This window comes from Rousettus aegyptiacus, unplaced genomic scaffold (assembly GCF_014176215.1).
Source record: "Rousettus aegyptiacus isolate mRouAeg1 unplaced genomic scaffold, mRouAeg1.p scaffold_m13_p_3, whole genome shotgun sequence".
Classification (NCBI taxonomy): Eukaryota; Metazoa; Chordata; class Mammalia; order Chiroptera; family Pteropodidae; genus Rousettus; species Rousettus aegyptiacus.
Window position 1 is genome coordinate 153,504,699 of NW_023416306.1, and position 12,038 is coordinate 153,516,736.

General features: G+C 43.8%; 1 protein-coding gene and 1 pseudogene across 3 annotated transcripts in view; one reads left to right on the plus strand and one right to left on the minus strand.

The window, feature by feature from the left end:
• Window positions 1-12,038, plus strand: part of FLVCR2 (FLVCR heme transporter 2) — a 49,213-nt gene that overhangs the window by 26,808 nt on the left and 10,367 nt on the right. For all 3 annotated transcript variants that reach the window (XM_016122561.2, XM_016122562.2, XM_036238723.1), the window contains 3 exons: window positions 69-209; window positions 10,450-10,517; window positions 11,756-11,859. In XM_016122561.2, the coding sequence (XP_015978047.2) occupies window positions 69-209; window positions 10,450-10,517; window positions 11,756-11,859 (313 nt within the window). The remainder of the gene's footprint in view (window positions 1-68; window positions 210-10,449; window positions 10,518-11,755; window positions 11,860-12,038) is intronic.
• On the minus strand, window positions 3,947-4,065 carry LOC118600820 (annotated as a pseudogene).

Here is a 12,038-nt window from a genome sequence, read left to right on the forward strand (position 1 = left end):
CATGTGTCAGTTCTGCTGGGGTGGGATCACAGGGATGTTCAGTGGTCTGTCTGTTTCTTTCCTTCCAGTATTCAAGGAGAAGCCTAAACATCCCCCCAGCAGGGCCCAGTCCCTGAGCTATGCCTTGGCATCCCCTGATGCTTCGTACTTAAGTTCCATCATCCGGCTCTTCAAAAACCTCAACTTCGTGCTGCTTGTCATCACCTATGGTAAGGTACAGATGTGTCCAGACATCCATACAACTTGGAATGTGAGACGAGAGGCGCGATGTGTCTGTGTGTCTTACTTTTTTCAAATCTCAAATGTGCATGTAAAGTAATTATTTAGGGTCAACTAGAAGAATCAGCTGTGTCTCGGGAGCTTTATGTGTTTTGTAAAGTCCACCTAGAAAACCAATTCTTCCCGCATCAGGTTATCTGACAAATGCCTGCTGATCCTCCAAGTCTCATCCCAGTATCATTGCTGTAAAGCAGTATTAGGTGACCTTTCCTCTCTTACTGTGCTGTTCCATTTCCAGATCTGTCTTCTCACTAGACTGTGAACTCCTTTTGAGCAGAGATTTATGTCTTTTCATCTTTATAGTTCCTCAAGGGTGGCTGGCCTAGAGTGTATATTGAATGAATGAATGAATGAATGCACACATGAGTCTTTTCATATAAACCACTCCTCAACCAATCTTTCCTCATCTTATAACATCGATATCTTTTTTTTTTTTTTAACCTGAATGCAAGACAACATCCCTCTTTCATTTCATTTTCTTGGCTTTTGGTAAGATAAATTTGGTATTTATGCTGGTGTATTGGCTTGCCTTCCCTGCATGGTGTTTTCTGTATTGCTTTAATTAGAAGGTGTGACCAGCCAGGGTAAGGACAGAACCTAACGATGTTCCGTTAAAGAGACCCACCCAACTGTCCTGCCATCTATTCTACGTGTGACCATTTAATCCACCAGTTAGTTTAAAGTCAAGAGTCAACAACTGTATAACACGCTTAGTGACCATATAAAAAGAAATGAGATTGGTTTGACATGACTTATTTTTGATGAAACTTCAGTTGTCTCTAAACTTGTGTTTTCAATAGGTTCAACAAACTATGTTTTATAACAATAATAACATTTACTATGTGCCAGGACTTTTTCACACATGCCTATATTTAACTTCCATCACACCCATGTTAGTAGGTACTATAATTATCCCTATTTAATAGATGAGGAAACTGAAACTCAGAGATTTTCAAATCACATGCTTTTTAAAGGGCAGAGCCAGGATCCAAACACAGGTTTGTCTAACTCTGATACCTACATTTTTGATGTTTGTTCCATAATTGCTGATAGTCCTTAGAATTGTGCCAGGGTTTCATTTTAGGCTTGTTAATGACCTTTACCTCAAAGTATTTATCTGCTTAGGCATTAGATAAGAGGTGGTATCATCCATGAGTAGAGAGGCACACCTAAGTTATTCAGGCATACACAATATCTAAGTGACCTCTCATCTGAAATAACTCTAGATACCAGATCAGTCTTCAAGGTCTCAGGGTCATTCTCTCTAGCTTCTCAGTTCTGAGTATGTCTCTGCATTCATCCACAGTATAAAGACAACGTTTCCAATATTTAAGATGTTCAACTAATGAAGTTATGAGTTGCCTGTTACTGCTTTTAACTGCATTAAAGTGTAGAGGGGACCAGCCACTTAGTGGGGTGGGGGGAATTGTGGGGCATATTAGACTACATAGATGGATAGTGAAGCCAGATGACCTTTGGTGTCCCTTCCAGACTCAGAATTCCATGGTTCCAAGAACTTTTTCCCTAGAGTTAAACATCATGAGTGCATTAACCTTTGACTATGTTGGATTTGACAACATGGTATTTGAGGCCTACCTTGGGATTCTAGGGTAGATAAGTGCATGATAACTTTTTTTCTAGGAATGAAAATGGTGATGGTGGTGATACCTGTGCAATGATCTCCTTTTAGAGGTTGTAGTTTCCAGGTCTGGAGACTATCAATGGCAGGGTCATGTCACTGATCCATGAAAGCAAGAAACAAAAACAGAATATACCAGTAACAGTGTTGTTTCTGGTCATTGAGGGCTCAGCTCTGGGCATGTTGTGTGAGCGAAGCAACTCCTTTTTCTCCTTGTATGGTTGGTTGCTTATATGGTCTTCGATTGGGCAGTGTTGTTTTAATCCTGTACTTCTGAACACTGTTCCTTATTTATTTTGTTAAATGATAACCCAGGAAATAAATGGTGTAGTCAGGACTTTAAATAATCTGTTCTTCCATGAAAGCAACAAGAATATTGGCAAGCATTGTCAAAATTAATTTCTTCAGAGCTCTTAACCAAAGGCTGGTAACAATCTAAGGGACATTTATTCAAGAAAATGGCTTAATGATGGTAAGAATAATGAGCTTTGTGTTTTAACTTGCCCTACTCTGATTCCCTTCTTCCAGGCTCGGTGGTAGCCTTCACAGCTAGCAGCCTCACAGACACTGGAGAGGGCAAAATACTTTGGAGTTCCCTAAAAGTCCCATCACTAGGTCACTATTTGAGCTGTCTGGCAGGTCTCTGGAAATGCCCCCATTCAGAGGACTTGCTTTTATTTGACCTGACTCAGCTTGCTCAGTGGGAAAGCCCTATTTCTAGAGCATTTATTGAAAATAGGCCTTCAACATCACAGCTGCCTGAGGTAGTAATACCAGTTGGGATGAACAAGAGGTGGGCCAAAGATCTTGAAAAAATATCTGGAAAATGAGATGTCCATGGAGGCTTTGAAAAACTCCCAAAGTTGTGCACATGCTCAGGAAAGACCTAAGCAAGCCCTACCCTCTCACCTCAGGCTGACCTTGAGGCTCTATGCAAGCAGGAAGTGAAGGTTAAAGCAGAGTTGTCACCTGCCTGCTGGATTTCTGAGAGAAAGTCCCAATACACACACACACACACACACACACACACACACACACACAGGAGGTCTTTGGAGACTTATGGAAATCTCTGTTTAATCATTAGCTTACCACTAAGCTAATTGAGCAGAAACTTCAGTAGCTGCACATGACAAAGAATACCGATTTTCTAAAATTAGTCCAGGAAAGTCAGTAAACAACAGTAGCAATGGCAACAAATTCTAGGTACGGAGTGTGGGGAGTGGGGTCTCATTTCCAGTGTTGACATGGTATTTAAAATGTCCAGCTTCAACAAAAAATTACAGACATGCAAAGAAATGGGAATGTATGGACCATACACAGGGAAACAAAGCAGTTAATAGAAACTGTTACTGAGGAAGCCCAGATGTTGGACACAATAGACAAAAATTGTCAATCAACTATTTTAAATATGTTTAAAGAACAAAAGGAAACCATGTCTAAAGAATAGACATTCTGGAGTTGAAAATATAATAACTGAAATGAAGAATTCACTAGGAGGCTCAACGTCAGCTTTGAGCGGGCAGAAGAAAGAATCAGCAAACTTGAAGATAGGTCAAATGCAATTATCCTGTCTGAAGAACAGAAAGAAAAAAGAATGAAGAAAAATGAGCAAAGCCTCAGAGACCTTTGGGAAACCATCAAACATATAACATGGATAATGGGAGTTCCAGAAGGAATGAAGGGAGAGAAAGGGGTAGAAGTAAACCATCATTTAAGTTGAACCATCACTAAACTGGAAAGCATTTGATTGTTGTGTGTAGACAGAATTTATTAACATTTTTTTCAAAGGCCTAGGATTATCCTTGTGAGAAGAAATTAAACTCATCTGGATGTTTTCACTCATTTCAGAGAACCGCAAGTCTAATTTCCATGGCAGAGAATTGGAGTTGGAGCCAGGCTCTTTGACAACAAGGAAACGATTTTTAGGTTTAATGACAGTTTCTAAAAAGATTTTGCTGAGGCATTACTGTGTGTCGGGCACCATGCTAAGTGCTTTACATGCATCATCTTTTTTTTTTTTTTTTTTAATGCTTGCAGCACCTGGTGTTCCTAGGTTGTCTCTCAACCAAGTACTAACCAGGCCCGAACCTGCTTAGCTTCTGAGATCAGATGAGATTGGGTACGTTTAGGGCGGTATGGCCGTACGCATTACTTTTTTAAATCTTCAGAACAAACCCATGACATAGGTCCTTAACTCTATTCCATTTTATACCCAAGGAAACTGAGGTTCAGATTTAGTTCCGTGCCCACAACTTGACAACTAGCAAGAAATAGAGCTCAGACACATAAACTTCTGTGTGAAGCTAAAGCCCACCTTTCTAACCACTGTGCCTTTGCCTCCCCTTGCAGAAAGGAGCCTCTGGGAGACAGTGCCAGGGCTTTTTGCTTAGCCTACTTGTCTGAGTGATCTTTGGGTCTACCTGGGGGAGTGTGTTCTTCCTCAGATAGAATCCTCCAGACCATTTCCCCAGCAGTTGCTTTCTTCTAAGATGTGGATCTAGAGTTCTAGAGTTTTGGAAGCAAGACCAACCTATTGACCAGAATGATGGGGTCTCAGCCTTAGCGTGTCTCTTTAAGGTTTACAGGTTGTGTACTGCAAGTGTTTGGCACTCATTCCACCTGAGCAGCTCTGTTTTTGTTTTTGTTTTTGTTTTTTTTCTTTCACTGTCTTTCCCCCAAATTGAAAAAAAAAGATTCTAGAAATTCAGCCAGATGTTTTGAACACCCTCCTACTCGTAGATCCCTCAGAATCCCCACCTTCCTTGTAGTTTCAGGTTGGACTTTGAAGAAGGAAATGGTTCATACTTTTTATATTATACATATGATGTTCATATTTTCCTCTGAATTAAGAGCACGGAGCTAGGAATCTAGTCAATGATGACAGTTCACAGAGACATTCGTTAGACGTGGGTGGTCATGCCTTGGAGTAAAAGCCATGAATGCTGGACTGGTGAGTTCAGAGTTGGCACATAAAGAATGGGAGGTCTGAGTTTAGGTATCAGCTGTGCCAATTATCAAGTGTACCACCTTCATTCATCCTTTGTCTTTTTAATTATCTCCTCCTGAGAAAATAGTAATAACATTTGCCTGCCACTGCAGCGCTCTAAATGGAAGCGGAAGCTCGTAAAGCAGTTGAGAGTGAAGATACTGCATGTGTCTACATTGCTGTTGCTTTGGTAAACATGGATAAGCATGCTCATTTCCTACATTTGTTGGTCTGAACTGGATTTCCCCACGTAGGTAGTAGCTTTTGTGCAGCTGATGGAATGTCCAATATTCTATCTGTAGTGGCTTTCCAAGAGTTTCTTCAAGGTGTTGTGTCTGCTGTGAGGTACAGTGGTACAGTGAAGGCTTCGGGAGGAATTCTAGAGTCCATCCCGCTGTTGCTGAGTTTTCCCTGTAGCTTTCTGGCCATACCCCTCGAGGTAAGTTTTTCAAAGGGCCCGCAGGTTAAATTTGAGTTTCAGATAAACTACAAATTCTAATTAGTATAAACATGCCCTACTTGGTATTTGGAGCATATTTATGCTAAAAATTATTGATCTGAAACGCAAATGTAACAGATGTGCTGTTTTTGTTTGTTCTTAAATCTGGCAGCCCAACTTTGAGGGGAGAAAGTACAAAGATTAGGTTTGTGCTCGATGTTGCCAAACTATGACAGGAATAAGAAACTGCCTCCTCCTCTAGTAAAATAGCCTCCCTACTCCAAGTTTGGCAGTGCAGGAAGATGCAGACTGGAACTAGATTGTCCCAGGGTCTGGGGGTAGGGCTGATCTTGAGATGTGTATCAGCAGTGAGAGTAGGGTGAAGAAAAAAACCTTTCTTTGACCACCTTCTCTTGGTATCTCTAGGTCTTGCTCTCACATGGCTTCCTCTAATGTCTTTTTATTTACGGCAATGGTGTAACAACTGCCATGTTAAAAAGAATTGTTGGAAATTCTCCTCTTCTGAAAAATGTCTTCAGAGGGAATATTTTCCGTGTTATCGCCCAGCCTTGCCTCCAATAATCGTGAATAGTCTTCCAGTGTGGGACATCTGAACTCAGAGCCTCAGCGTGTGTCCTGAGGACACCTTCCCTTGGTGCTCTCAGGGGCTTAACCATTGCCCCACTTACGTGGGCCTAGGGAGGGCGCTTTGTGCCCTCCCTAAGATCCTAACTTCCCAGTGGGAATAAAATCCTTCTTGTGATTCCCTGGAGCTTTGCCAAGGTTAGGCTGACCCTTTAAAACAAAGGTTTACTCTAAGTTCAGGAAGGACAAAAGGGAAATCAACACAGAGTAACGAGAACCCAGAGACAGGATCTGGGATCAGTGTTTCCCAGGCTTGCCTGCTGATAGAATTCCTTGGTGTGCTCGGTTGAATGTGCGTGGAGAGTTCCATGCCTCTCTTCTGGAAATTTAAATTAGAAAAGTCTGGGTTGATGCCTGAAAATCTGCTTTTAACAAGCATCGTAGGTGATTCCGGTTTGCAGCAGGGCCGAGAACTTCTAAAATAGGTATGGTATGGGGTCATTCTCATGGTCTTGCAGCCCCTTCCCACCCCAGCTGCCTCCATGGTAACCCCACTACCTGGAAGCCTGGCCTTTGACCTTGAGCATTCTCAAGGGCATTTATTTCCAAACTCCAATGAGTTTAAGAAATGCCCAGGGTTTGCTTGCTTGTTTGTGTTTTTGTTAAAATGTTGATTCCTAGCCACATGCCAGGAGATTCAGATATGGTAGGCTGAGGGCGGAGCCCAGGAATCTGCGTTTTTAAACTCTAAGGACTTTGGTCTTTGCCAGTGGTGTTTGGACCACAGTTTAAAAACCTGGCCTTGTTAAAGGAGAGGAAGAGACACAGAGTGATGACGAGCCCTTTCTGCCTTGCTAAAGCCCATCTCCTCAGTGACTGGTCCTGGGTGACTGATACCAGGAATGACCAAGCTTTTCAGGGGAGGTTACATTTTCTCACACGAGTGTGACCTGACCTGCAGGCGGCCTACCTTGCTGAGGGTCATCATACTGGAATACAGCAGGGTAACCCGTATTCCCGTAAGAAGTACTCACGCATAGGGCGGAGCACGCGGTCCACTCCTGCCCTCCGGGGTGGGACACTGCAGCCCTCGGTCTGGGCAGTGGAGTGGGTTTAACTGTGTCTAGTAACTTTTAACAATATAGGGAGGAACTTCTAGACCAAAGATTGATTCAGAAACCGACATAGCTCCAAAATCCACTGGTGTTGGATTGCAGAAATGGTTGGAAAGAGTGGCAGCCTCCAGGATGAGCCCCTGCACGCCCCCGTTCCTCTGCCCCCCCCACCCCCGCCTTAGCCCCGATTTGATCTTATCTTATCGCTGCCTGGGAGCAGGAGATGGCTATTGTTAAACCACATAAGTCCAGCTGAGCCAGTGGGTCTCAAACTTGAGCATTTTCAGAATTCCCTTGGGAGGCTTCTTCACAAATGCTTACCCACTCCTAGAGTTTCTGCGGCAGTAGGTCTGGGGTGGGGTCAGGAATTTGCATTCTCACAAGCTCCCAGGAGGTGCCGATCTGGAACGGATTCCCCTAAACCACTGCGTCCCCATGAAAGTGAATCAGCTCCCGCAGCAGAGGCCAGCCCACTCAGGACTCTGCTTCCCTCTGCCTTTCTCAGGGTCATGAAAATGCTGGTGTTTGAGGTGTTTTGTTGTTGTCGTTGTTTTGTTTTGTTTTTGCTCCCAGTCCTTCCAGATAATTTCCCTCTATTTTCTGTGGCTTCTGCCCTTCTTCATCCCACCTGGGCCCCAAGCCGAGAGCAGCCTTCCCACCCGAAGCCACACACATCTTAGAGCATTCCCTGGCCCCTTGCAGTGTGGGGCTCAGATCAGAGGCTGAGCGGGGCTGAAAGAGGTGTGAGGAGCCGGAACTAGGGGCTGCCTTCATCCCTCTCCTGCCCACATTCCTCCCCACCACCCTGCTCAGGCATGTGTCTCGTTATGGGCCACTTGACTCAGGAATGGAATTTCCCAGTGGCTGGGTCTGTGGTATTAGGGTTAGTTGGGTATGCTTGTTGGGTAGGAAGTTGCTGAGAGCCTCATAGTTGTGGACAAAAACCGGGGTTCTGTGGAAAGTAACCTCACAGGGTGATCTGATCATAAATTTTTAACTGAGCAGGTCATGGTGGGTAGTCAAGCTCCCAGCATACAGCTTCTTTAGTAAAAGGCTTCTCTTTGCCTTAAGCCGGGCCTGTCCCCCGTGTCTGTACATACAAGTTGGTGTACCTTTGAAGTGCCCCCTTTCTAACCCCTCCTTCTAATAGCTGAGCACCACTTCGGACCTCTCCTTCTAAAGCATGACCACCCTCGGGGGAGCGCATAATCTTAACTATCCTGTAATCTGAGCCCTGCCTTGCTTCCTCCCACTTTCATGTAATCTCCCTTAATCTCGAATGCATTAAAGAAAAATGCAAACTGTTATTTTTCTGAAGCATTTCTCTCAGTCTGTTGAAATCTTGTTCCTAGGCATATCCTCTGTTTGATTCAAATACATTTTTATAAAAATACTTTACAGGTCGTGGACATTCTTACACTCACAAAGTCCTTGTGACCATTGGCCTAGCAGTTGTAGTGATGTTTGGTGACATTTCTTGGTTTGCCTCCCACTGTGGCCCTGTGCCACTCAGGAGGTGGCATTGAACCAGCCTTGTTGCATTCCTGACGTGAGCTATACTGGGAGAGGCTGAGATTCAAGGAAATTGTCTGTAACCTGAGCTGGTCGAGAATCAGTTTTATGAGGCTATAAAATAGAATGATTAAGAGCGAGGAGGACTCTAGAGCTGTGTAGTCTTGGTTCAAATCCAGCTGTGTCTCTTACTACCTGTGTGATTCTGGGAATAGTAAGCAAAACTTTCTTCCCTGTTTTGCATGAGAATTTGACTTTCATTTAACTTTGTATCTTCCTTTGGGAACGTGAAAATAAGTCAACTGCATTTAGGCAACATTGCTTATAAAAACGACCTCTTGTGTTAAAAATGACTGTACCTTGACTGGGAGATCTTTCCTTATCTGGCGAGAGGCCATTCTTTGTGTTTTGCTGAATATGGTGACTCTTTTCACTGGCCTGTCCTTTACAGCAGGGGTCCCCAAACCTCAGGCTGCAGACTGGTACCAGTCCATGGCCTGCTAGGAACTGGGCCACATGGCAGGAGGTGAGCAGCGGGGGACCGAGTGAAGCTTCATCTGTACTTTCAGCTGCTCCCCGGCGTTAGCATCACTGCCTCAGCTCCACCTCAGATCATCAGGCATTAGATTCTCATTGGAGCACTGGTCCCTGGTGCCAAAAAGGTTGGGGACCGCTGCTTTATAGGCACCCTGGAAGCTATGCCTATGGAGTTGTTGTAAGCAATAGTGGCTCCTGTCAGGTGTTAAGCCAGGGTGGTTGCCATACCCACCTTTCCCTGTATTTGATTCATTACTTTGGTGGCCAAAGAGACTAGCTTTGGGATGGCTCAATGGACTGGTATCTATGGACAGGTCCCATTGAAGAGGAACTTCTAAGGTTGCCCTGTCTGTGACCTGTGTCCTATCTATATCCTTCTAAGTGGATCTAATGTCAGATGTGCTCAGTGATAGTCTTGTGAGCCTCACTATTTAGTTAAAACTAAAAAGACCCCCAGTAGGCATTAGAAGAAACCTCTGTATTTGTTTTTAAACTGTGTGAATTTTTCTCATCTATAAAACGAGGATGATAATATCACCTACCTTCTAGGGTTATTGAGAGGATCGTGAGGTGTTTAGAACAGTATCTCGTACACAAGTATGTGCCGCCGCCGCCATCATTGTCATCATCATCATCATCAGTTATTAGGAAGGGAGGGCACGAGGCCCTCCCTCTTTTGGGTCAGTCCCAGTCTCATCTTTGTACTAACTCACTATGGCTTTTGACAGTTGCTCTCATCTCTAAGGACACAGATTCTCACAGTATATTCTGGGCTTTCTATTTATTTGTTGAGTCAATGAATTAGGAGAGTCAACTAAATGCTCTTTAGGGTTGGTCCTTTCTGGTTACAAATATAAAATTTTGTGTGATATTGGATCTGAGAAGAAAGCTGAAGGAGGGATGGTGAAAAAGGTGAGAAACCACCTGCAGAGGAAGTGGGGTCAGGGATCAGAGGTCACACATTCTGGAGAGGGCACACGTAGGTCATCGGGAGGAAGTGAAAGGTGTTCAGTAGTTCCACTGACCCCATAGGTCTAGCCAGGGCTTATGGGAGGAATGTAGATGGTTCTGACTGGGGAGTAATACTTCCTTGAGCCCGTGTCTCCAGGGCAGGCCTACAGGGATCAGAGGATGTGTGGCTACTGGGTCGAAGTGGCTACTTTTGGTTGGTTGGGAGTACTTCTCTGAGAATTGCTGAGTAGTCTCATGCTCCCTGGAGTTTTTTCCTCTGAGGACACCACTCACAGTAACAGCGAGGAGGAGGATTTCTGACTTCCTGAACCGCTGGGGGGAAGAAGATAGCAGTGGCCCTAGCAGAAGGCCAACCCTAATGCTGTGTGTCTCCCTCCCTCCTTAGGTCTGAATGCTGGTGCTTTTTATGCCTTGTCCACTCTGCTGAATCGCATGGTGATCTCGCACTACCCGGTAAGAGAGTGCCCTGAGCATGCTGGGCTCTGAGAATGAGGTTTCTGAGTCTGTCTTTGCAGGTGCTGGGACAGTGGTTACCTTGTGGCTCCCCCAGTTCTAGGCAGTGCAGTGTGGTGGTTATGTTTATGGGATTTGGAGGGCAATAGCCCTGGGTCTCAACCCCAGGTCCAATAGCACTAAACTGTGTGACAAGCTGGTTAGTGTCTCTGAGCTCACATTCTCTGTTCTGTAAAAGAAGCATAATTACTTACTGGAAGATTATTTTTAGGATTAAAAAATAAATAATATCATGTGTGTATAAATACACTCATCTGTTATATATGTAAAACACATAGCATGGCGCCTGGCAACACAGTAGGTACACATGGACATGTAAAATCACATATGAAATATTTAATTTGTAAAATGTGGGCGGGGTTTTGTTTTGAACTTTTAGTTGCTCAATTGAAAATATTTTTAAGATGTTTACAGAACCAGTGAGGTCTGGATGCTGGGAGGCAGGAATCCCAGGTCCAACCCTTTTGTGAAAGGACCACAGGGTCTTATAGTTACAGAGGCAGTGGGTGTTCCAGTTTTGGAGTTTGACAGATCTGAGTTCAAATCCTAGCTCTGCACTTAATAAATGCTCCATGACCTTGGGCTAGCAGGTTAACCTCACTGTGCTTCAGTTTCTTCATCTGAAAAATGGAGAATACTGATTCGTAACGTATGGTGGGGAATTATGAGAATGAAATGAGATAATGATGTTAAATTCTCGGCATGGTACCTGGATCATAACAAGTGCTCAAAAATATGTAACTATTATTTTCTCTTTCATGTCGGTACTGATAGCTCAAAAAAAAAAAAAAAAAAAAGAAATCTAAGTGTGGAATATTTGGATATGCACATTTCCCTATCTGTGAAATGAGAATAATAATAAATAAGAGTTGCTGTAAAGATTGCATCATTGAAAAGAAAGAAACATCTGCCTAAAAGTGGTTTTAAGGACAGAGTTTTGTTCATCCCAGCATTCAGTGCTGTGTACACACACCTGGGGTTGTATTATGTTGGGAGGAGCAACTATTCTAGGGTTTTCTCCCCACTGGCAGCTTCTTAAAGGCCACCTTGTTATACTTTCTGAGAGTTGGCCCTAATGAAGCCTGAGTTATTCGCCTCTGTCCTCTCACTTCATGGTGACTGTGCTGTCTGTGTCTTGTCCTTTCACTGGGTGATTGTTGGGGCTGTGATTCTCCCAGGGGGAAGAAGTGAACGCTGGAAGAATCGGCTTGACCATCGTCATTTCGGGAATGCTTGGGGCTGTGATCTCAGGCATTTGGCTGGATAGGTCCAAAACATACAAGTAAGTGAAGCGATTCTTCCTCTTGGACTGGAAATTGAGGACCCACTTTCGAAATGATATATTCATTACCGATATGGCTGCAAAGATTTGGGTGCAGCAGCTGACTGGTCAAGTGGGAAGTTCAAATTCATCTTCTCTGAGCCTCAGTTTTCTCATTTATAAAATGAGGGAAACAATAC